Consider the following 25,854-nt stretch of genomic DNA (forward strand, 5'->3'; position numbering starts at 1 on the left):
ATAATTGATAAGTGTAAAGGAGCACTGAATATCCCTGGGTGTCTGTGTGGGTATTCTTGGGGAGCTATCGGCCCATCACCGTGACTCTGACAGGGAACCAATGCTACTAGAAATCCACCGAGCTGCTCATCCGCAAACTTCCCTTCCAGCATCTGGTGCAGAAGATCAGGCAGGACTTCAAAACCGATCTATGCTTCCAGAGCTCGACCATCAAAGGCCTGGAGGAGAATAACGAGGCTTACCTGGTCGGGCTCTTTGCACCATCCACACCAAGCGAGTCACCCTTGTGCCCAAAGAAATTCAGTTGGCTCGCCGCATCCGCCGGAAGCGAACCTCAGCCTGGCCTCGGCAGCAAGCACAACAAAAGGCTCTTTTAAAAGCCATTAACCTGGAAGAGGAAAGGGTTGTCGCTTTCTCTTCATTACACTGTTGTGGTGTTGACACACTGATCTCCCCCATGGGAGTTTTGGGGTTGTTTGATGGGAAATCCCAATTCTCACACCAACTGATCTACTTGTTTTGGTCTCAGCTCATTTCATCAACACATTGATGTCACACTTTAGCCAAAGATGACCATCCACACCAGCAATAACTCCATCATCTCACAGTCAGTGTGAACTTACTGCTCACGGTTTCTACATCCACGCCCAAATCACTCAGTTGTATCACAAACAGCAAGGGTCTCAGAACAGATCCATGTGGAACAACACTTGTCACCAGCATCTGATCACAAAACGACTCTCTGCCATCACTCTGTCTCCTATTGCAAAGCCAATTCTTGATCCAATTTGCCAAATGGCCTGACTGAGGCCCATATGAACCGTATCAATAAACTTCGTCAGTGACGGCAGACCTGGGTGAGGATGGTCAGGACCCAAGTGCTGGAGTATCAGAGACTAAAATCCAGACACGATAGGAGACGGAAACAATGACAGGGTTCAAAACCAGTCTGTGTCTGTCGGAAAGAGCACTTTGAGTAACTCCTTTGCTCCAAATTGGAGAAAAAAATAAGTAAATAGAGAAGAAATAAAAATTACAATAAAAACTGCAGATTCCGTAGTCTGAAAAGCAAAAGCAGAAAACAGGAAACTGCAGACCTGAGTGTTCTCCACTTGTACCAGGGAAACATTTGGAGCTGTAACAAAGCAGGAATTTTTTGCCAACTTACAAAACCATCAGGCAAAGTCAGCAGAGTCTGGTGAAAGTGACTCCATGTTTAACAAACACATTTGAGTGGTTGGAGCAGTAACACCAACTGTGGATAAAGGGTCCCGGGGACGCACTGAACCGAGATGTCCAGGACACGTTTGATATGCTGCTCTATCACAGGGGGTTGGGGAAAATGAGAGCTGACCGTGATTTCTGAACTTGCTGATCACAAACATGATGGGAACTGAGTTGTGAAGAGCGGTGAGGAGTCTACAAAGGGGTAGATACAGGTGACGTGAATGGACACAGGTCTGACAGCTCGGATATTGTGGGGGAGGGAGGGTGTGAACTTGTACCTGACCCTCTGGCTAAAGAAATGTCTTCTTATCTCTTTCCTGAAGAGACATTCTTCTATTCTGAGTGTGTGCCATCTGGTGCTGGACTAACCCACTACAGGAAACATCCACTCCACGTTCACTCAAGTGGTTATAATGTCACTCTCTTCTCATTCTTATGAACTCCAGCAAGTACAGGCCCAGAGCCATCAAATGCTCCTAATGTGTTAACCTTTTCATTCCCAGGGTCATTCTCGTCAACCTGCTCTGGACCCTCTCCAATGCAAACACATCAATCCTTGGATGAAGGGCCCAGCATTGCTCACAATACTCCTTGCAGACTGACAAATGTCAGCATGGACAAGTAGGCCCCTATTTTCACATTTCTGTGAGAAAAGTAACTAATTTTCATTCTTATATTTTGCTGGTTTTAATGTAATCTTCTTCCTCAGTTGTAATTTCTATTTCCCTTCACGATGAAGACTTTGCATTCAAAGTCAACAACATCTCCTCCACAATCACCATCAGCACTGGTGCACCACAAGGTTGTGCTTGGCCCACGACTCTACTCACTTTATACCTGTGATTATGTGGCTAAGTACAACCCCAGTGACATATTTAAGTTTGCAGATGACACCACTGTTGTTGGATGAATCAAAGGTGGTGACAAATTTGCCCTCAGGAGGGAGATGTGTGATCTGGTTGAATGGTGCCACAACGACAACCTCTCACTCAATATCAGCAGATCACTGACCACAGGGACAGGAAACCGGACGTCCATGAGCCAGTCATCATCAGGGGACTGGAGGTGGAGAGAGTCAGTAACATTAAATTTCTGAGCATTATCATTTCAGAGGGTCTGTCCTGGGACTAGCAGTAAGTGTCACTATAAAGCAGGCAGGGCAGTGACTCTGCCTGCGTGTAATCAGCGTGACATCTCAAACTTTGACAGATATAGATGCAGAGTGGAGAGTAACCTGACTGGTTTCATCATGGCCTGATATGGAAACACAATGATCAGGAATGGAAAGGAAAATGTCTGCAAGAAATTTGTGGAGATGTCAGGTGTTAGTTTTATTTTTACCAGAGTGTGGTGAGTGCGTGGAATAGGCTACCGGCAAAGGTAGTGGAGGCGGATACAATAGAGTATTTTCACAGACTCCTAGATAGGTACTTGGAGCTTAGAAAAACAAAGGGCTCAGGGTAATGCCAGGTAATTTGTAAAATAGGTAGAGGTTTGGCACGGCATCGTGGGCCGAAGGGCCTGTATTGTGCTGCAGGTTTTCCATGTTTCTAACTGGTGGATGCATCCCAGTACATCACAGGCAAAGCCCTCCCCATCATTCAGTACATTTACAAGCAGCACTTCTACAAGAAAGCTGCATCCATCATCAACAACATCCTTCAGCCACCTCATGCTCTCTTCCACTGCTGCCATCGGGAAGGACGTACAGGAGCCTTAGGTCCCACACCACCAGGTTCAGGAAGAGTTATTACCCTACACCAGTCATGCTCTTGAAATGGTGTAGGCACCTTCACTGAACTGATTCCATAACCTGCAAACTCATTTTCTAGTACTCTACAACTGAATTGTACAGTAATATTTATGTTTCAGTATTTGCATGACATGTCTTCTTTTGCACATTGGTTGTCTGTCAGTCTTTGCTGTTTATAGTTTTCCTAAATTCCACTGTCTTCATTTCCCTGTAAATACCTGAAAGAAAATGAATCTGAAAGTAGTAACCTGTTGCGTCAGAGGTCCCAACACAGGAGATCACTGCTACACTACGATAAGGAATGTCTATTGTTTGCTCCCAAGACCACATTTTGTTCAGTGGGATCATTTGGCTGTACTCCTCCTACCTGCACACAGACAGAGCCTAAGGAACAAGGCTTCAGAGATCAAGATAACCGAGGGGTGGTGTTGGGAGGCAGAGGAACGGTTACAGGATTGCCTTGAGTCAGCAGGCTGAGCCATGTTCGTGAACTCATCTCAGGACCTGAAGGATGACACCGGGGTCACTACAGACTTTACTAAAACAGCTGTGGAGTCGTGTGTCCCCACAAAATCATTCAGGCTTTCCCAAATCAGTAGGCCTGGATGAGCAATGAGATCCGGAACCTGCTGAGTGCCAGGTCAGAGGCATTCAAGTCTGGAGATCAGGAATGCTACAAGAGGTGCAGGTATGATCTCCGGAAACCATCTCTCGGGCAAAGTGGAGATTCCAGGCTAGACTGGAATAAAAGAGAGATGCTTGATAGCTGTGTCAGGGTTTGAATGCCAGAACCTCCTGCAAAGGTAAATCTTGTGATAAAAGGGGACAGCACAGCTTCGCTTCCAGACGAGCTCAATGCCTCCTATGCTCACTTTGTCCACCAGAAGAGGGAGCACCCCCGCGTCTCCCGATGGTCATTTGGTCTCAGTATCTGAAGATGACGTGCAGGCTGCCTTCAAGGGAGTGAATCCAAGGAAAGCATCCAGTCTGGACGGAGTATCTGGCTGAGTACTGAAGACCTGTGCTGACCAGCTGGCTGGTGTATTCACGGATATCTTCAACCTCTCGATCTGGCAGTGTGTGGTACCCACCTACTTCAAGGAAGCTTCAATTATTACGGTGTCCAACAGGAGCGTGGTAACCTGTTTAAATGACTATTACCCAATGGCACTCGCATCCACAGTGATGAAGTGTTTTGAGAGGCTGGTGTTGAAGCATATCAGCTCTTGTCTGAATGGTGACTTGGATCCTCTGCAATTCACCGACCGAAGCAACAGCAGATGCTGTCTCGTTGTCTCTTCACACAACTCTGGAACATCTGGACAGCAAAGATGCAAACATCTGGATGCCCTTTATTGATTACAGTTCAGCATTTAACAATGTCATCCCCTCAAAACTGATCAGTAAACTCCCAGACCTGGGCCTCAATACCCCCTTGTGCAATTGGATCCTGGATTTCCTCAGGTGCAGATCCAAGTCAGTTCAGATTGGCAAAAACATCTACTCCACAATCTCTATCAGCACAGGAGCACCACAAGGAAGTGTGCTTAGCCCCCAGCTCTACTCACTTTACACCTATGACTGTGTAGCTGAGTACAGCTCCAACACCATATACAAGTTTGCTGATCACACCACAATCAAAGGTGGTGATGAATCAGCAAACAGGAGAGAGATTGAAAACCTTGCTGAGTGGTGTAATAACAACAACCCCTCACTCAATGTCAGTAAGACTAAGGGACGGATTGTACACTTTAGGAGGGAAAAACCAAAGGTCCATGAGCTAGTAATCAAAGGATGATCAGAGGTGGAGAGAGTCAGTAACTTTAAATTCCTGTGTGTCACTCACTCAGAGGACCTGTCCTGGACCCATCGCATAAATATAATTGTGAAGAAAGCACAACAGCACTCTACTTCCTCAGGACTCTGCGGAGGTTCAGCATGTCATTGAAAACCTTGGCAAACTTATATAAATGTGTGGTGGAAGGTGTGCTGACTGGCTGCATTACAGCCTGATACAGGAACACCAATGCCTTTGAGTGGGAAATCCTGCAAAGGGTAGTGGAGTCGGCCCAGTATATCACAGGTAAAACCCTCACAACCACTGAGCACATCTACATGAAACATTGCCGTAGGAAAGCAGCGTCCATCAGCAAAGATCCTCACCATCTATGTAATGATCTTTTCTCACTGTTACTATCAGGTAGAAGGTACAGGTACCTCAGGACTCGCCCCACCAGGTTCAAGAACAGTTACTACCCCTCAACCATCAGTGTCTTGAACAAAACACTCATGTCACCACTGTTATATCGTTATTTCATGCTTGTTATTTATTGCTATTTATTTCTCTGCATTTACACAATTTGTTTACAGTTTATAGTTCCTCATATTTACAGTTCACAGTTACTGTTCTATAGATTTGTTAAGATTGCCCGCGGAACAAGATTCTCGGGGTTGTCTGTGGTGACACGTATGTACTGTGAGAATACATTTGAATTTGAACTTTGAACAATATGGTGACATATGCGCAGTGTGATAACAACTTACTTTGGATAAAATTTTGGCTTTGACAATATTTTTCCGTGACGCTCTTTTTTCATAATCTAGTTCCAACATATTTTATCCAAAATTATAAAAAGATTATCCACACAAAAATGTACAAAATACAAACATGACATATTTATAAGATCGAAGAGCTAAATTACAATATGAATATTACTGTGTATAACACACTCAATTCCAGGGAATGGGGGAGTGGGTCACGTCCCTGGAAATCTCCCACTCTCCCCATTCTGTTTACAATGGTCGCAAGTTTTTCAGCCGCTCTGCTGATTGACAGCTCCCTCTGCCCCGCCTCCCCGGCTGCCGGGTCACTGTCACGTGACTCCATGTGATTGATGACCCGGAACGAGTTGACGTCACAAAGCCCCACCTTCAGCGACGTCGTTTCCCGGGGAACGGTAAGTCCGGGATGGTGGAGTCGGTCTCCACTTGTTGGGGTTTCGGCCTCTCCTCTTCCTGCCCGCGGAGCAGTGAGTGTCTGTCAGCGCCTCACTGCACCGGCTCTCTGCCTCAGGTACAATATTTAAAACATATTTGCACAGTCACATGGATGGGAAAGGTTGAGAGGGATACGGGCCTAATGCAGGCAGATGGGCCGAGTTCAGGTCGACAACTTGGTGGGCGTGGATGAGTTGTACCGAAGGGACTGTTTCATTTCTGTATAAACCAGTGACTCTATTTTGCGAGGTTAAATCATGGCAGGATGCACACAGATTCCTGAGAAGTTTCTGCCCCCCTCCCCCACACCTCTTCTGGTACTGATTTAGATACCAGTTATTCCCTGTGTGAAATATTTACCCCTCAGATCCCCTTTAAATCTCTCTTTAAACAGTTTTGTCCTGCTGTAATGAGAGGCAGTTCTTTGGCTGACAAGGCAAGTAGAACACACAACCCTGTCTGCCTGTGATGCCACATACAGGGAACTGTGTAACAATATTAGAGGCACATGCACAGGGGCTTCAGTGAGCAAGGCCCAGAGGGATATGAAACTAATGCAGGAAAGTGGGATTAGTATAGCTGTGCATGATGGGGAGCATAAATGTGATGGGCCAGAGGGTCAGTTTCTATCCTGTACAACCCTGACCACAGCAGTCCTCCACTGCAGTGGGGTTTGTCACCTTCATTCTCAACTGTGAGCTTGTTCCACTGAACCCCTTATCCTCTGAGAAGACATTTGCACCCTCCCACTATGACCAACCTGTCAGCCATCTCTCCTAATATCACCCAGAGCACTTCACCAAATTCCTATATAAAACTATTGTTACTGGTGCATAGGGAATGACAGCATTTTGGTAGCCTTTTGAGGGGGTTGGTTCAGTATTTGACCATTAATTCCTTTGTACAACAACAATCCCATCATACTGGGTACTGAATGTTTTAGGTATGACCATCCTGAAGTTCTGTGTTTCAGGTTCCCATTGCACTTTCACTGTCAGTGGTTTCTGCAGGTCCATACTGACCATCGAGAATCTGTCTCCACTAACTCAGAACTTGGTCTGTCTTCTACCCTGCCTTGGTGATTCAAATGCTCATCCAGATGCTCCTTAAATACCAGCCTGCATCACCCCTTCAGACTGTGTTCCAGATTGTAACCTCCCTCTGGGGAGAAAGGAAACATAGAAAACCTACAGCACAATGCAGGCGCTTCGGCCCACAAAGTTGTGCCAAACATGTAGCTACCTTTGAAATTACTAGGGTTACCCATAGCCCTCTGTCTTTCTAAGCTCCGTGCATCTATCCAAACGTCTCTTAAAAGACCCTATCGTATCAGCCTCCACCACCATTGCTGGCAGCCTATTCCATACACTCACCACTCTCTGCATTTAAAATAAAGAAAAAAAAACAACTTAACCTGACATCTCCTCTGTACCTACTCCCAAGCACCTTAAACCTGTGCCCTCTTGTGGCAGCCAATTCAGCCCTGGGAAAAAGCCTCTGACTATCCACACAGTCAATGCCTCCCATCATCTTATACACCTCTATCAGGTCACCTCTATCAGGTCACCTCTCATCCTCTGTCACTCCAAGGAGAAAAGGCCGAGCTCATTCTACCTATTCTCATAAGGCATGCTCCCCAATCCAGGTATCATCCTTGTAATTCTCCTCTGCACCTTTCTGTGGTTTCCACATCCTTCCTGTAGTGAGGTGACCAGAACTGAGCACAGTGCTCCAAGTGGGTCTGACCAAGGTCCTATCGAGCTGCAACATTACCTCTCAGCTCCTCAGTTCAATTCCACGATTGATGAAGGCCAATGAAGCGTATGCCTTCTTTACCACATAGTCAACCTGCGCAGCTGCTTTGAACGTCCTATGGACTCTGACCCCAAGATCCCTCTGGTCTTCTACACTGCCTTGGTCTTACCATTAATACTATATGCTGTCATCATATTTGACCTTCCAAAATGAACCACTTCACACTTATCTGGGTTGAACTCTATCTGCCACTTCTCAGCCCAGTTTTGCATCCTATCAATGTTCCGCTGTAACCTCTGACAGCCCTCCACACTATTCACAACACCCCCAACCTTTGTGTCATCAGCAAACTTACTAACCCATCCCTCCACTTCCTCATCCAGGTCATTTATAAAAATCAGAAAAAGTGAGGGTCCCAGAACAGATCCCTGAGGCACACCACTGGTCACCGATCTCCATGCAGAATATGACCCGTTTACAACCACCCTTTGCCTTCTGTGGGCAAGCCAGTTCTGGATCCGCAAAACATTGTCCCCTTTGATCCCATGCCTCCTTACTTTCTCAATAAGCCTTGCATGGGGTACCTTATCAAATGCCTTGCTGAAATCCATATGCACTATATCTACTGCTCTCCCTTCATCAATGTGTTCAGTCACATCCTCAAAAAATTCAATCAGGCTCGTAAGGCACAACCTGCCTTTGACAAAACCATGCTGACTATTCCTAATCATATTATACCTCTCCAAATGTTCATTAATCCTGCCTCTCACGATCTTCTTCATCAGCTTACCAACCACTGAAGTAAGACTCACTGGCCAATAATTTCCTGGGCTATCTCTACTCCCTTTCTTGAATGAGGGAACAACATCCTCAGTCCTCCAGAACCTCTCCTGTCCCCATTGATGATGCAAAGATCATCGCCAGAGGCTCAGCAATCTCCTCCCTCACCTCCTGCAGTATCCAACATATCATCTGGTCCCGGCCTCTTATCCAACCTGATGCTTTCCAAAAGCTCCAGCATATCCACTTTCTTAATATCTACATGCTCAAGCTTTTCAATCCGCTGCAAGTCATCCCTACAATCATCGAGATCCTTTTCTGTAGTGAATATTGAAGTAATGTATTCACTAAGTACCTCTGCTATTTCCGCCGGTTCCATACACACTTTCCCACTGTCACACTTGATAGGTCCTATTCTTTCAGGTCTTATCCTCTTGCTCTTCACATACTTGTAGAGTGCCTTGGGGTTTTCCTTAATCCTGCCTGCCAAGGCCTTGTCATGGCCCCTTCTGGCTCTCCTAATTTCCTTCTTAAGCTCCTTCCTGTTAGCCTGACAATCTTCTAGATCTCTAACAGTACCTAGCTCTCTTAACCTTATGTAAGCTTTTCTTTTCTTCTTGACTAGATTTACTACAACCTCTGTACACCACGGTTCCTGTACCCTACCATAACTTCCCTGTCTCATTGGAACGTACCTATGCAGAACTTCACACGAATATCCCCTGAATGTTTGCCACATTTCTTCCGTACCTTTCCCTGAGAACATCTGTTCCCAATTTAAGCTTCCAAGTTTCTGCCTGATAGCCTCATAATTCTCCTTACTCCAATTAAACACTTTTCTAACTTGTCTGTTCCTATCTCTCCCAATGCTATTGTAAAGGAAATAGAATTATGATCACTATCTCTAAAATGCTGTCCTGCTGAGAGGACTGACACCTGACCAGGTTCATTTCCCAATACCAAATCAAGTACAGTCTCTCCTCTTGTAGACTTATCTACACATTGTGTCAAGAAACCTTCCTGAACACACCTAACAAACTCCACCCTATCTAAACCCCTTGCTCGGGGAAGATGCCAATCAATATTTGGGAAATTAAAATCTCCTACCGCGACAACTCTGTTGTTATTACTCGTTTCCAGGATCTGTTTCCCTATCTGCTCCTCGATATCCCTGTTACTATTGGGTGGCCTGTGAAAAACACACAGTAGTGTAATTGACCCCTTCCTGTTCCTAACCTCCACCCACAGCGACTCTGTAGACAATCCTCCCATGAGGTCCTCCTTTTCTGCAGGCATGACACTATCTCTGATCAACAGTACCACGCCCCACCTCTTTTGCCTTCCTCTCTGTCCTTCCTGAAACATCTAAAACCTGGCACTTGAAGTAACCATTCCTGTCCCTGAGCCATCCAAGTCTTTGTAATGGCCACCACATCATAGCTCCAAGTAGTGATACATGCTCTAAGCTCATCGGCTTTGTTCACAATACTCCCTGCGTTAAAATAGACACATCTCAAACCGTTGGTCTGAGCACGTACCTTCTCTATCACTTGCCTGTCCTCCCTCACACACCATCTCCAAGCTTTCTCTATTTGTAAGCCAACCGCCTCTTCCCCAGTCTCTTCAGTTCAGTCCCCACCCCCCAATAGTTCTAGTTTAAACTCTCCCCAGTAGCAAACCTCCCTGCCAAGATATTGGTCCCCGTGGGAATCAAGTGCAACTCATCCTTTTTGTATAGGTCACACCTGCCCCAAAAGAGGTCCCAATGATCCAGAAATCTCAATCCCTGCCCCCTGCTTCAATCCCTCAGCCACTCATTTATCCTCCAGCTCATTCTATTCCTATACTCACTGTCCCGTGGCACAGGCAGTAATCCCGAGATTACTACCTTTGCTCTCCTGCTTCTTAACTTCCTTCCTAACTCCCTGTAGACTGTGTTCAGGACCTCCACCCTTTTCCTACCTTTGTCAGTGGTACCAATATGTACCATGACGTCTGGCTGTTCTCTATTCCACTGCAGGATATTTTGGACGCGACCTGAAACTTCCCGGACCCTGGCATCTGGGAGGCAAACTACCATCCGTGTTTCTTTCCTACATTCACAGAGTGCCTAACTAAAGAGTCCCCTATCACTACGGCCTTTCTCTTCCTTTCCCTACCCTTCTGAGCCACAGGGCCGGGCTCTGTGCCAGTGGCTCGGCTGCTGTTGCTTCCCCCAGGTAGACTGTCCCACCCTGCCCCCCCAACAGTTCTCAAACAGGAGTACTTATTGTTCAGGGGGACAGCCACAGGGCTACTCTCTGGTACCTGACTCTTCCCCTTCCCTCTCCTGACTCTTAACCACTTGTCTGTCTCCTGTGGTCCCGGTGTGATCACCCTTCTATCACCTCGTCACTGTCCCTGACCAGACAAAGGTTAACGAGCTGCAACTCCCGTTCCCTAACGCGGTCCCTTAGGAGCAGCAGCTCAACACACCGGGTGTGGATATTCCCGTCCACGAGGCTGGGAGACTCCAGAACTTTCCACATCTGACACCGAGCACAGAACACCGGTGTCACACACATACTTCCTTTCCGCAATTAACGCAGATAAACCTACCTCGCCTCATTATCACCTAAGCCAGTTGAGCCAAAGCCCTCTCACTCTGCTGCCCGCTGGATATGGCGCTCTTCTTTTTAACCTTTTCCCGCTCTACTGGCTGATGTCACGCGCCTGTGCAGTCTTGCCTCTCTTTACTCCGAGTAGTAAAATACCTTCGGTCTGGAAATCCTGAGCCGTTCCACTCGCAGCCTTCTTGCTTTTCCTCATCCTCTTTAAACCACACATTTCTCTCGTTAAACTTTTGTTGCACACACCTCATAATTGTCTGCATTAAATTCCATCTGCCATTGTAACAGCTGGACAACGTCCCATGGCAATATTTGCTAGCCTTTCTTGCTGTCCACTGCACCCCTAATCTTGGTGTTATCTGCAAACTTGCTGATCCAGTTTACCACATTCTCATCCAGATCGTTAATACAGATGGAAAACAGCAATGGACCCAGCAATGGGAGGTTTAACCAGGGCAGGATGTACACAGTGAATGACAGGTTCCTGAGAAGTGTTCATGAACAGAGACTTTGTGCGTTTCTGCCTCCACCACCTCCTCTGGCAGGTCATTCAGGAGACCATCACTGATCCTTATCCCTCTCAAACCCCCCCTCCCAGAATCAAGAACATCCACATTAGATATACCCAGTGAATTGGCCACAGCCGTCTGTGGGGATGAATTCAGAGTCAGAACCAGAATCAGGTTTATTACCACCGGCGTGTGTCATGAAATTTGTTAATGTAGCAACAGCAGTTCAATGCAGTACATGATAATATAGAAAGAATAAATAAATTACAGTATGTGTGTGTGTATGGATATGTTTATTTTGTAGAATGAAAACAGTGCAAAAAACAGAAATAACATATATAGAATACATCTAAAGCAGTTTTGTCTGTTTTAAATTGAGAAATCAAATGTCTTCAAACTCCTTATGAAACATATCTGCTGTCATGCCTTCTTTTTACTGTAGCTGCATCGATATGTTGGGACCAGGTTAGATCCTCGGAGATATTGATATCCAGGAACTTGAAATTGTTCACTCTCTCCACTTCTGATCCTTCTATGAGGATTGGTTTGTGTTCCCTCATCTTACCTTTCCTTCAATCAGCTCTTTTGTCGCACTGACATTAAGCACAAGGTAGTTGCTGCGACACCACTCAACTAGCTGGTATATCTTGCTCCTGTAAGTCCTCTCCTCTCCATCTGAGATTGTACCAGCAACGGTTGTATCCAGCATATTTATGGATGGCTTTTGAGCTACGCTTAGTCACACAGTCATGGGTAGAGGGGGAGTGGAGCAGTCGGCTAAGCACAATCCCTGAGGTGCACCAGTGTCAGTGTTGATCGTCAGCAAGGAGGAGATATTAATTTGAATTTGAATTGACTTTATTTCTTGTGTCCTTCATGTACATGAGGAGTAAAAATCTTTGTTACATCTCCGTCTAAATGTGCAATGTACAATCACAGTAATTTATATTAATTTATAATAAATAGAACAGCCAGTGTAACATAGAAATACACTCAAATCAGTGTGAGTTAATCAGTCTGCTGGCCTGGTGGAAGAAGCTGTCCCGGAGCCTGTGTGTCCTGGCTTTTATGCTGCGGTCCTGTTTCCCGGATGGTTGCAGCTGGAATACATCGTGGTTGGGGTGACTCAGGTCCCCAGTGATCCTTCAGGCCCTTTTCTCACACCTTTTGTTGTAAGTGTCCTCAGTCATGGGAAGTTCACAACTACAGATACACTGGGCTGTCTGCACCACTCTCTGTAGAGTCCTGCGATTAACGGAGATGCAGTTCCCATACCAGGCAGTGATGCAGCCATTCAGGATGTTCTCAATTTTGCCCCTGTAGAAAGTTGTAAGGATTTGGGGGCTCCTAGCAAACTTCGTCACCCGTCTGAGGTGAAAGCGGCGCTGTTGTGCCTTTTTCACCACACAGCTCGTGTGTGCAGACTGCGTGAGATCCTCGGGTATGCTGATGCTGAGGAACTTAAAACTGTTTACCGTCTCAACCCCAGATCCACTGATGTCAATAGGGGTTAGCCCGTCTCCATTAATCTGCACAGATTGTGGTGTCCCGGTTAGGAAGTCAAGGATCGAGTTGCAGAGAGACCAGGTTCTGCAGCTTATTAATCAGGACTGTGGGATTGATGATATTAAACACTGAGCTATAGTCAGTGAAAACATCCTGGCACCGGCTGTGCAGATGCGCTACCCCTTGGTATGGAAGTTTTACCTGATCTTTGTTCTAACAGGATGTCCTAGTATTCTGAGGCTGTGCCCTGTGATCCCAGACTGCCCGGCTATCGGAAACATCCTCCCCACTCCATTGTAGGTCTTTCTATTTTTGATAAGTTTCAATGAGATTCCCTCATTCTTCTAAAGTCCAGCAAGTACAGGCCGAGAGCCAGCAAACAATCCTCGAGCATTAACCCTTTTATTGCCAGGATCATTCTTGTGAACCTCCTCTGGACCCTCTCCTATGTGAACACGTACCTTTTTAGAGAAGGGGCCCAAAACAGTTCACAATACCAAGTGTGATCGGACCAATGCCTTATAAACTCTGAGCATTACATCCTCGCTTTTGTGTTGTAGTCTTCTTGAAATGAATGCTGACGTTGCATTTGATTTCCTTACCACCAAATCAACTGGCAAGTTTATCATTAGGAAATCCTGCACATCGGAGACGTGCCTGACCCCAGTACCCGGGAGGGGACACCCCACCGTGGCATCTCTCTTGCTGCCACAGAATCTCCTGCACATCCCCTGTACTGTGAGTCTGTTGTCATCACTGCTGTGATTGACCTTTCCTCCCGCGGAGCATCGGACCGGGGTGTCAGTATCACTGACGTGACAGGCTGCTGTTCTCTGGTTTGTCATCCTCCCAGGGGTATCCAAAGGAGTGTACTTGTTGCTGAGGGTCACAGCCACAGGGAGACATTGCACTGTCTGTCTCTTCCCCTTTCCAGTTGTGGTAGTCACCAAACTATTTGCAGCCTGACCTCAGGTTTGACCAACCCACTGAATCTCTGGTCTCAGCATCCTGGAAACTCTGGGTCTGTCCATCTCCAGCACCATTCCCACTTATAGTGGTCACCCTCATGCATTAATCCTTTTATTGCCAGGATCATTTGTGGCACCTTGTCAAAGAAAGCCTTTTGGAAGTCCAAATATATGACATCAGTGCATCCCCTTTATCCATCCTGCATGTAATCTCCTCAAAGTATTCCAACAGGTTCATCAGGCAAGACTTTCCCTTAAGGAAACCGTGCTGACTTTGTCCTTTCTTGTCCTGTGTTTCCAATACTCTTCAATAATTGACTCCGGTATCTTCCCAACCACTGAGGTCAGTCTAACTGGTCTATATTTCCCTTTCTGCTGCCTTGCTTTGTTATACGCCTTCCCTTTTGGTTTTACATTAGCTTTGATTCCCTTGTCAGCCGCGGTTGTACTATTTTGCCATTTGAGTATTTATTTGTTTTTGGAATACATTCATCCTGCACCTCCCTCATTCTCCCCAGAAACTGTTACTTCTCTGCTGCCATCCCTGCCAGCATCTCCTTCCAATTTATTTTAGCCAACTCTTCTCTCAAACCACTGTAACTGCCTTTACTCCACTGAAACACTGCTGTGTCAGACTGTACTTTCTCCCTGTCCAATTTCAAGCTGAACTCAATGATACTGAGATCACTGCCTCCGAAGGGTTCTTTTACCTTCAGCTCCCTAATCACCTCCAGTTTATTCAATAACACACAATCCAGTATAGCTGTTCCCCTAGTAGCCCAATGACAAACTGCTCTAAAAAGCCATCTGTTCAGCATTCAGCAAACTCACTCTCTTCAGATCTATTTCCAACCTGATTTTCCCAATCGACCTGCATGTTAAAATCTCCCATGACTCTGATGAAATCTCCCCTTCCACAACATTGCCCTTTTGACCTGCCTTTTCTATTTCCTGTTGTAATCTGTGGTCCACATACCAGCAACTGTTGGGAGGCCTGTAAACAACTACCATCAAAGTCTTTTTTACACTTGCAGTTTTTAAATTCAACTCACAATGATTCAACATCTTCCGATCCTGTGTCACATCTTTCTACTGATTTGTTACCATTCTTTACCAGCAGAGCCATGCCATCTCCATTGTCTACCTTCCTATCCCTCTGATACGTGTAACCTGGGGCATTTAGCTCCGAACTAGAAACATCCTTCAGCCGTGATTTAGTGATGGTCACAACATTAAACATGACAATCCGTAATAGGGCAATAAGATTATCCACCTTATTTCTTACACTCCGTGTATTGAGATATAACAGTTTGAGTTCTGCATTTGCTACCCTTATTGATTCTGCATCCCTCATGCACTGATGCTCATCCTGCTGGCTGCAGTTATGTCCTATCATCTGCCTGCCCTTCCTGACAGTGTGACTGCATGCGATCTTTGCTTTTTTACCATCTGTCCTATCCTGCATCCTTTCACACCAGTTCCCATGCTCCTGCCAAATTAGTTTAAACCCTCCCCAACCACTCTAACAAACCAGCAGTATGCCCACAAGAAAACTAATCTCAGGGTTGTATATGGTGACAGAAATGTATTTTGATAATACATTTACTTTCAGCTTTGAACTTTGTAGTAGAGAGCTGGGTGTTGTACTGGTCTGTGTCCTCACTGGCCGGTGCTGTGCTCTGGCAGCTCAGTGTACTTGGTATATAGTGTCAGTGTTTCCACAGAAGTGTGTCCTTATTAGACAATTGATCTTGTCCATCCTGGAGTTTGGTAGATTCACTGGCGACCAGAGTGATTTTTTTCAGACTATTATTGGGCGGAGAATCATTCTGTGATCGTCGAGACTATTTGACCCATCAAATTTATACCAACTCCTGCTACAACATTTCCACAATCCCATTCCCCACTGTACCCACAGCTCTGCAGGTCATTTCCCCTGAAGGACTTGTCTAATTCCTCTCAGAACACTGGTTGTTCCTGCCACCACTCTGCTGAGTCCCATATTTCTCAAGGTGAAGTCAAGAATGTCCCTCTCCCTGGTGGACGACATATTGTTTCAGGAAACCTTCCTGAACACAAATAATGCTCCATCCAAGCCTCAGGGTGCAAGGGAGTCCCAGTTACTCTGGGGAGGTTATTCACTCACCAAATCTACTCTGTAGTTTTTACATCAGTCCATAACCTGCCAACATATCTGTTCCTCTCTTACTGGCTGTTGTGAGGCTTCCAGTATAATCCTAGCACGGGGATTGCTCCTTTCTTATTCCTGAACTCTACCCACATTGTCTGACTGGAGGAGCCTCCAGGGTGACCTCGACCTTGTGACATTCTGCCTGATCAGCCGTACAGATCCCCAACCTCATTCACCTCCCTCTGGACTGTCTGAATCATCTGAATCCTGGAATGTTTCACTACCAGTCTTGCCCTTCTCTCAGCTGGATCTCTGTAAACACAAAATACTCTGCAGATGCTGGGGTCAAAACGAAAAGTCACCGTTTTGGGCCGGAACTGTAATACCTTTTTTATTTATTTCCTCGCTAGCAGGTGGCACTGGGATTATCCCCACCCCCACCACAGAGTTTCTACTTAACTTTTCCTCAACTCCCTAAGTTCTTTTTGCAGGACTTTGTCTCTTTTGTTAGAGCCAATATGGACCACGACCTCTGGCTGCTCACCCTGCCCTTTCAGAATGGCCTGTACTTTTTCAGTTCCATCCTCGACCCTGGTACCAGGGAGGTAATGCACCATCCTGCAGTCTGTCTCCTTACCACAGATACACCTGTCTGTGACCCCGGCTAAAGACTCCCCTGTCACTGAGGCTCACCGAGAACACAGAACAGTACAGCACAGGAACAGACCCTTCTTCCCATGATGTCTGTGCTGAACACGATGCCAAATGAAACTAAATCTCTTCTGCCTGCTTATAATTCATGTGCTTAAATTCTCTGAATATTCATGGACTTTTCTAAAACCCTGTTAAATGTCATTATCGTATCTGCTTCCACCACTCCCCAAGGCAGCCCATACCCGGCCCTCACCACTCTCTGTACAAAAACAGAAATCTTACCTGCCCTAACGTCCACCTTTAAATTTTCACCCTGGCATTTTAAAGCTGCACCTTCTCATATTTGATATTTCTACCCTGGCAAAATGATTCTGCCTGTTTACCTTGTCTACACCTCTCATAGTTTTATAAACTTCTGTCAGGTCTCCCCTCAGTCTCCTTCACTCCAGGGAAGACAGTCCCAGTCGGTCTGATCTTTCCTTGTAACTCAAGCCCCGCAGTCCAGGTAACATTCCTGTGAATTGTTTCTGCACCTTTCCAGCTTAATCACATCCTTCCTCTCATGTGACCAGAACTGCACAGGGTACTCCTGGTGTGGTGTCATTATTGATATGTACAACTGTAATGTGATGACCCAACTCCTCTCATAGCCTTTGCCGATGAAGACCAGCATGTTGTGTTCCTTCTTCACCACCGTGTCTACCTGTGTTGGCACTTTCAGGGAATTATGCATCTGTGCCCCAGGTTTCTCTTTCATCAACACTCCTCAGGACCCTCCATTCAATGGGTACATCCTGACTTGCTTTAACTTCCCAAAATCCATCATTGTGCACTTGTCTGTCACAGTAACAACACTTCTCTGTTTCTCTGCACCAACAACCCATCAGTAAATGTCAATGGACCATTCACCTCTGAACCTTGGTCATATATGGTTTTATGAACCACTCACTGCTCCCGTCTCTATTTTGTTGTGTAGTTCAGCACCTTGACCCCTCTCTATTTCTCTCGTTTACAATTTATCTCCACATAAATCGCAGTCTGACTTTTGATTCCTCCTACCATTCTACATGCCATCACACTTCACCACATTAAACTCCATTTACCAAGTATTCTACTCACCAGCTTCTTCTTATCCTGTTGGAGAGATGAAATGTCCAATCACATCATGTCCCCCACCACATTCCCTGTCATTGACCTCCCTCCTCTGGGTCATTAATATCAATAATAAATCATTGTCGATCCAGAACTGGTCGCTGGGACACTCCACTAGTAATATCATCCCAGTCTGAAACAGACCTGTTATTCTGTCTCAGTATGATGACCAGTCTTCAGTCAGTATTAACACACTTCCTTCCCAGTACTGAGCTCTGGTCTTGTGCACCAGCCTTACATGTGGCACCTTGGCAAATGGCTCCCGAAAATCCAAAAACACCGCTTCTCCAACTTCCCCTGTAAAGTCTCAAATCTCTGGTATGTTTGTCAAACATGACTGAACATTCAGCAACCCAGGTTACAGGGTCTAAGACCAGGTTCCAGATGGACAGGGTGGTGAAGAGGCTTTTGGAACACTGGCCTTCAGTCAGGGCACCGAATATAGAAGCTGGGATGAAATGTCGCAGTTGTCCAACACGTTGGTTTGGCCGCATTTCGCAAATAGTGTTTAGTTTTAGTGACCCTGCTGTCTGACAGACACCATTAAGCTGGGAAGAGAGCAGAGGAGGTTTACGAGGATGTTGCTGGATCTTGAAGGACTGATTTGTGGAAAGCGTTTTGGTCAATTTTCCCTGGAATGTTGGAGAATGAGTAATGATATTGCAGAGGTGTAAAAAAATAATAAGGGGCCTGAGTTGGGTCAAAGATAACAATCATTTTGCCAGTGTTGGGGAATCAAGAACTGGAGGGCATTGGTTTAAGATGAGATTTAATAGGAACCTGAAGGGCAACTTTTCCAGTTGGTGGTGGTGAGGGGGTTACAGACCACGAGCTCAGATGGAAACTTTGGTCATCGTGGACAATTTGAGCTGAAGGTCTTGTTTCTGTGCTGTGTGAATCTGACTGTAAACCCTGTTGACTTAGTTCAATGACATTAAACTTTTCGAAATGATTTGCTATTTCTTGATAGATTATCGACTCAAGTACCTGAAGTGAAGTTAACAGGACTACAGTTACCTTCCACCATTCTTCAACAATGGTTTTCAACTAACTGGGACCTTTCTGTAACAGTGAGTTTTGACAGACTTCAATGTCTCTCCTTTCTCTCCAGACTTTAGTGCAGGTCGTTGGGACCTGGTAATGTTTGCTTTTAGTCCCATTAGTTTCTCCCTGGAGACGGCGGTTGTTACACATTATGGCACAATATTGAAATGTCACCATCAGATATCTGTGGGATGTTTTCTGTGTCCCCACTGTGAACACTAACTCCTTGTCGGTCTGATGGTCTGATGTTCAGTGCAGACTGGCAATCCTGCGACACCGCTGGTGCTTGACTCCATCGGTCTCCGCTGTTGCTCTGGATTCATCAGCTCCTGCATGGGCGACTGCTTGCTTCACGTATCGTACGTCCCCGACTTGCTTTACGTTTTGTACGTCCCTGACTTGCTTTACGTATCGTACTTCCCCGACTTGCTTTACGTTTTGTACGTCCCCGACTTGCTTTACGTTTTGTACGTCCCCGACTTGCTTTACGTATCGTACGTCCCCGACTTGCTTTACGTTTCGTACTTCCCTGACTTGCTTTACGTATCGTACGTCCCTGACTTGCTTTACGTTTTGTACGTCCCTGACTTGCTTTACGTATCGTACGTCCCTGACTTGCTTTACGTTTCGTACGTCCCCGACTTGCTTTACGTTTCGTACGTCCCCGACTTGCTTTACGTATCGTACGTCCCCGACTTGCTTTACGTTTCGTACGTCCCCGACTTGCTTTACGTATCGTACGTCCCTGACTTGCTTTACGTATCGTACGTCCCCGACTTGCTTTACGTATCGTACGTCCCCGACTTGCTTTACGTTTCGTACGTCCCCGACTTGCTTTACGTTTCGTACGTCCCCGACTTGCTTTACGTTTCGTACGTCCCCGACTTGCTTTACGTATCGTACGTCCCCGACTTGCTTTACGTATCGTACGTCCCCGACTTGCTTTACGTTTCGTACGTCCCCGACTTGCTTTACGTTTCGTACGTCCCCGACTTGCTTTACGTTTTGTACGTCCCTGACTTGCTTTACGTTTCGTACGTCCCCGACTTGCATATCGACTTCCACAGCTAGGGCGCAATATCCATGGTCGACCCTGACCAGCGGAGAGCCATCACCAACATGCTTGCGTGTGGCCTCCTCTACTGCTACGACGAAGCCAAGTACAGGTTAGCCGAACAACACCTCATATTCTGACTGTGCAGCCTCCAATCTTGATAGAATGAACATTGATTTCTACCAATTCCGGATATCACTACACTCTGTTTCCCTCACCCCCACTTCTTTTCCCCCATTCTGATACCATTTAACCCCTTCACCTCCCTTCACACACCCTCATGACCTGCCCATCAACTCTGTCTGGTTCTCCACCTCCTTCGTGTCATCCCATGGTCCAAAGTTCTCTCCTATTGGATTCCTTTCTCTTCATCGCTTTGCCTTTTCTGCCTGTCACCCAGCTCCTCAGATCATCATCCCTCCACAAACCACACGTTCCCTAAGGATGAGCTGTACCTAATGCAATCTGCAAGAGAACTGAGACTTCAGAAAAGATTTGTTTTCCAGCAAGACAATGACTACGAGCTTAAAACCAAAGCTGCACAGGAATGCCTTAAGACAACACAGTTCATGGCCTGGTGTGGCCAAGTCAGAGTCCAGACCTCAGTCTGTGGCTGGACTTGAAAAGGGCTGTTCACTCATAAACTCTGTGCATTCTGACAGACCTTGAGCAGTTTTGTAAGGAAGAATGGGAAAAATTGCAGTGTCCAGATGTGCAAAGCTGATAGTGACCTATCCACATAGACTCATGGTTGTAATTGCTGCCAACGGTCCATCGACCAAATACTGACTTGAAGGAGGTGAATACACCTACCTGCACAGGGTCCATTCCCTGTACGTTATATTACATGACACCCTTACTCTTATGCTTAACACCCTGACCAGTGGAAACCAGCATTCTGCACACCTTATCCCGTTGTGTAGCCACATTCAGTGAACTATGTGCCTGGATCCCAAGATCACTCTTTACACCAATGCTGTGAAGGGGTCAGTTATTAACATTATACTTTCTTCTTTCATTTGACCTCCCAAACTGCAACGCCACATTCCCTCCCAGATTAAATTCCTTCTGCAGCTACTCTGCATATCTGTTTGTGATCTGTATCCCACTGTGTGCATTGATCAATATCTACACTGTCCACAATTCCACCTATCTTGCTGTCACCTGTAGACTTGTAAACCGCCCATCAACATTTTCATCCAAACATCGATATATATCAGAAACAACATAATTCCCAGCATCAATCCTTGTGGATCACCACTGCTCACAGACTTCCAGCCCTACTTAGCCTTCTATGAGAAAGCCATTTCTGAATTGAAATTGCAATTTATATTGAATCCCACTGCTCTTTTTCAAATGCCTTACTGAGGTTTATGCGGATCATGTCCACAGCCTTGCCCTCGTCAAGCACCAAGATGTTGGGTCTCATTCTTTTCACATTATATGTCAGTGATTTGGATGATGGAATTCATGAATTTATTGCAAAATTTGCAGATGATATGAAGAGACAGGTGGAGGTGCAGGTATTTTTGAGGAAATAGGGAAGGACAGACAGATGAAGAGAATGGGCAAAGAAGTGGCAGATGGAATACAGAATTGGGAAGTGTATGGTCATGCACTTTGGTTGAAGAAATAGTAGGGTGATTATTTTCTAAATGGAGAGAAGATACAAAAAATTGAGGTACAAAGGGATTTGGGAGTCATTGTGCAGGATTCTCTAAAGGCTAATTTGCAGGTTGGGTCTCTGCTGAGAAAGGCAACTGTGATGTTAGCATTCATTTGAAGAGGACTGGAATATAAAAACAAGACTGTAATGTTGAGACTTTATGAAGTACTGGCAAAGTCTCACTTGGAGTATTGGGAGCAGTTTTGGGCCCTGTATGGAAGGATGAGCTGAAACTGGATGGGTTTCAAACGAGATTCTCTGAAATGATTCCAGGATCAAACAGCTTGTCATATGAAGAACATTTCATGGCTCTGGGCCTTTTATTCACTGGAATTGAGAACAATGAGGGATGACTAATTGAAACCTATCACTGTGATAAAGTTGATGTGGAGAGGATGGGAGTGTCTAAGACCAGAGGACACAGCCGCAGAATAGGGGAGCATCCTTTTAGAATGGAGATGAGGAGGAATTTCTTTAGAGAGAGTGGTGAATCTGTGGAATTCGTTGTCACAGGCAGCAGCTGTGGAGGCCAAGGTATATTTAAGGTAGAGATCGATAGATTCTTGATTGGTCAGAGCATGAAGGGACACATGGAGAAGGCAGGAGATTGGGGCTGAGAGGAAAATTGGATCAGCCACAATGAAATGTCAGAGCAGACTCGATGGGCCAAATGGTCTAATTCTTCTCCTATACCTTAGTCTCTGTCATCACCTCACAAACCTCGAGCAACTTTGTCAAGCATGATCTGCCCACACAAAACCATGCTGATTGTCCCTACGCAGGCCATGCCTTTGCAAATGTGCATAAATCCTGTACCTCAATATTTAACTCTGACCTGGTGGTCTTTAAACAACTCCCACATGTGGCTGCTCCCAATCAATGCCCCTTGGCTTCTGTCTTACTACGTCCTAACTTGCCCTCCTGCAATTTAGTACCTTCTTACAAGATCTAATTTTATTCTTACTCATAACTAAGAAAAATATAAGATCCCAAAATTTTCACTGAGTCTTGGCTGTCTCCTGGTCTGGTTCATTTCCCAAAACTAATTCCCACATGTTCTCAACTCTGGTTGGGCTCGACATAATGTTTCAAAATTTCCTCAGATTCACTAAAGAAATCTTGCGCTTCTTAGTATTGAGCAAATTCCAGTCAATTCTAGGGAAGATAAAGTCCCCCCACTGGTTATTGTGGGGCCAGTGCAAACATCCCAACAGTGTAACTGCAGATTGCCTCTGTAAATGAACCTTCCAGTTTGCAGTGACATTCCCAGTGGGGTAACCTCTGCATCTTTTAACCCCCCCCTCCCACCCCCACTCACATGTAAAACAATCAAACCCAGGAATGTTGAGCTGCCAGCCCTGTCCGTCCGATGACATAAAACTCCTAATGTTGAAATAAACTCATTTCAGCCCAGCAATCCCACCATGTTTATTAGCCTGACATTGGCGCTCGTTCTTTTCAGACTGTCTTGTCAGACATACATTCTCCCACTTGCTACTCCAGTTCAAACTCTGCCAAGTGACACCATCAAACCTCCTGGTGAAGATATTGGTTCCCGTCCGGTTCAAATGCAAATGGTCTTGTTTGTCCCGGTCTCCCAGCTGCCTGGACCACCCATGAATCCATGAATCTGAAAACCTCCCTCCTGCATCAGTTCCTCAGCAACATATTAAACTGCGCGAAATATCGATTTCTCACCACACTAGCGCATGGTTTTGGTCACAATTCCGCGATTGCAATCCTGGAAGTCCTGCTTTTTTTAACCTAGTTCTCTAAAACCACTGTGTAGGACTTAACATCCCTGCTCATTTAAACCCTTCCGTGTAGCACGAAGAAGGCTCCCCGGAAACATATTGGCTCCCCTCCTCCTTGGACCCGCCTCTCGTTTCCCTTGAGACCCAAAGATCCTTGTACCTGAAGAACCACCCACCTCGCACCAGCTCCTCAGCCACCCCTTTACCTGGGCTTTAGAAGGCGCCAGAAGCGCGGTCTATATATCTGGTTATGTATCCTGTTCTTGTCTGTGACCGGTCTTTCATTTCCCTGACGACCCAGAGGAACAATTGTTCTAATGAATCAACCCCCTCATCACTGGAAGTGACTGCACCCTCTCCCACCAACTGCTGTGCGTGAGGGCGCTGACACTGGTCATGGGGCCGGGAGGGACAGACCGAGGTCCTCGGGGATTTGTAGAATGGAAAAGCACTTCCTTTAATTTAAAGCAGGAGAATCGGCAAATTCCCAGAAATCCCTTAGTATGTACGTGGTGTGTGAGGGAGTTTTGTTTTTCGCTGGAGCGCTTTGTGTCGGATGAATCGTTGGAAATTGGCGGTTGTGGTAAAGTGAAGGCGGAGCTGGACGATGAGAGGCCGCTCTCGGCTCTGTCCGTCACTCTGACTCTGTCTCCTCCCCTCCCCGCCTCTGTCTCTCTGCGCGTTTCTCGGGCAGGTCGGGGCGCTGTGTATAAAAGGAGACAGCAGCAGGCAGTTTGTCAGTGAGCAGCGACCTGAGTGAAGCAGCATCATGTCTGGCAGAGGGAAAGGAGGCAAAGGACTGGGCAAAGGCGGAGCCAAGCGGCACCGTAAAGTGCTCCGTGATAACATCCAGGGCATCACCAAACCGGCCATCCGCCGTCTGGCTCGCCGTGGCGGGGTCAAGCGGATCTCGGGTCTGATCTACGAGGAGACCCGCGGGGTGTTGAAGGTTTTCCTGGAGAATGTGATCCGGGATGCGGTCACCTACACTGAACACGCCAAGCGTAAGACGGTCACTGCCATGGATGTGGTGTACGCTCTGAAACGCCAGGGCCGCACTCTCTATGGCTTCGGCGGCTGAAAAACTCCCACCTCCTCCTGAGCACAAAACAAAGGCTCTTCTAAGAGCCACCCACCGCCTCATAAACGGAGCCGTATCCACAGACTTTTAATTATTTTTTATCGATACATTCAGTTGAGTTGCATTTGAAACAGATTGATCGATTCCACTTGAAACATACTGCAATTCTGCCTTTCCAGTCAGTGATTACCGCAAAACCTGCATTAGGATCGATTTTAATCCTGTATCAGTTTCGAACAGAAATCAGTTCACTAGTTTAGAGAACGATTCTGCAGTTGTGAATTTAAATCTTAACTGAGGAAATTAGATATTAAATTTATTAAACGAAACTGAATTTGTATAATTCGTCATACAATTAATTGTAAATAAAATGTAATCAAGCACCGTTGCTGGGTGGTCTTCAATTGCCGGGCGATTTTAAATTAATCCGGCGCCAATCACTCTGCATGAATGAAGTCCGACCGCTCGGCAAATTTTTATTTGTCGTAAATTTTTATTCGCCGCCAGCCTACAGGAAAGGAATCAACCAATCGCAGTAAGGAACCTTAATAGACACCTGGTTCAGCCAATCAGAGGTGATGGGCAGACCCTTTCCAAAATTATAAAATCCTGTCCCGAAGCACGTTTCGTCTATCTTGTTCCTGTATTTCAGCCTGTGTTGTCGGTTCTGAAGGAGAATGGCCCGCACCAAGCAGACAGCGCGTAAATCGACCGGAGGGAAAGCTCCTCGTAAACAGTTGGCGACCAAAGCGGCGCGGAAGAGCGCTCCAGCCACCGGCGGAGTGAAGAAGCCTCATCGCTACCGGCCTGGCACCGTGGCTCTGCGGGAGATCCGGCGCTACCAGAAATCCACCGAGCTGCTCATCCGCAAACTTCCGTTCCAGCGCCTGGTGCGGGAGATCGCTCAGGACTTCAAAACCGATCTGCGCTTCCAGAGCTCGGCCATCATGGCCCTGCAGGAGGCTAGCGAGGCTTACCTGGTCGGGCTGTTTGAGGACACTAACCTGTGCGCCATCCACGCCAAGCGAGTCACCATCATGCCCAAGGACATCCAGTTGGCCCGCCGCATCCGCGGGGAGCGCGCCTAAACCCAGCCTCCACAACAAGCACAAGAAAAGGCTCTTTTAAGAGCCACTACCACAGCAAAGGAAGGGGCTGTCGCTTGCTGATTATTGTAGTGACGATCTGCCTTCCTGATGGGGTTGTTCGGTTTC

General features: G+C 46.3%; 2 protein-coding genes across 2 annotated transcripts; both read left to right on the plus strand.

Annotated features, from left to right (window-relative positions):
- The first annotated feature begins 5,947 nt into the window (after positions 1-5,947).
- LOC140189168 (histone H3-like) lies at positions 5,948-25,728 on the plus strand. Its single transcript, XM_072245866.1, has 3 exons — positions 5,948-6,053; positions 19,012-19,111; positions 25,293-25,728. The coding sequence occupies exon 3, from the start codon at positions 25,318-25,320 to the stop codon at positions 25,726-25,728; it is 411 nt and encodes a 136-aa protein (XP_072101967.1). The 5' UTR covers positions 5,948-6,053; positions 19,012-19,111; positions 25,293-25,317.
- LOC140189187 (histone H4) lies at positions 24,329-24,640 on the plus strand. Its single transcript, XM_072245880.1, has one exon. The coding sequence runs from the start codon at positions 24,329-24,331 to the stop codon at positions 24,638-24,640; it is 312 nt and encodes a 103-aa protein (XP_072101981.1).
- Positions 25,729-25,854: the final 126 nt, after the last annotated feature.

The sequence above is a fragment of the Mobula birostris genome, chromosome 28 (genome assembly GCF_030028105.1).
Source record: "Mobula birostris isolate sMobBir1 chromosome 28, sMobBir1.hap1, whole genome shotgun sequence".
Taxonomy (NCBI): Eukaryota; Metazoa; Chordata; class Chondrichthyes; order Myliobatiformes; family Myliobatidae; genus Mobula; species Mobula birostris.

Excerpts from the sequence above, each read along its gene's own strand:
- LOC140189187 (XM_072245880.1), top strand. The coding sequence starts at position 24,329 with ATGTCTGGCAGAGGGAAAGGAGGCAAAGGACTGGGCAAAGGCGGAGCC.
- LOC140189168 (XM_072245866.1), top strand. The coding sequence starts at position 25,318 with ATGGCCCGCACCAAGCAGACAGCGCGTAAATCGACCGGAGGGAAAGCT.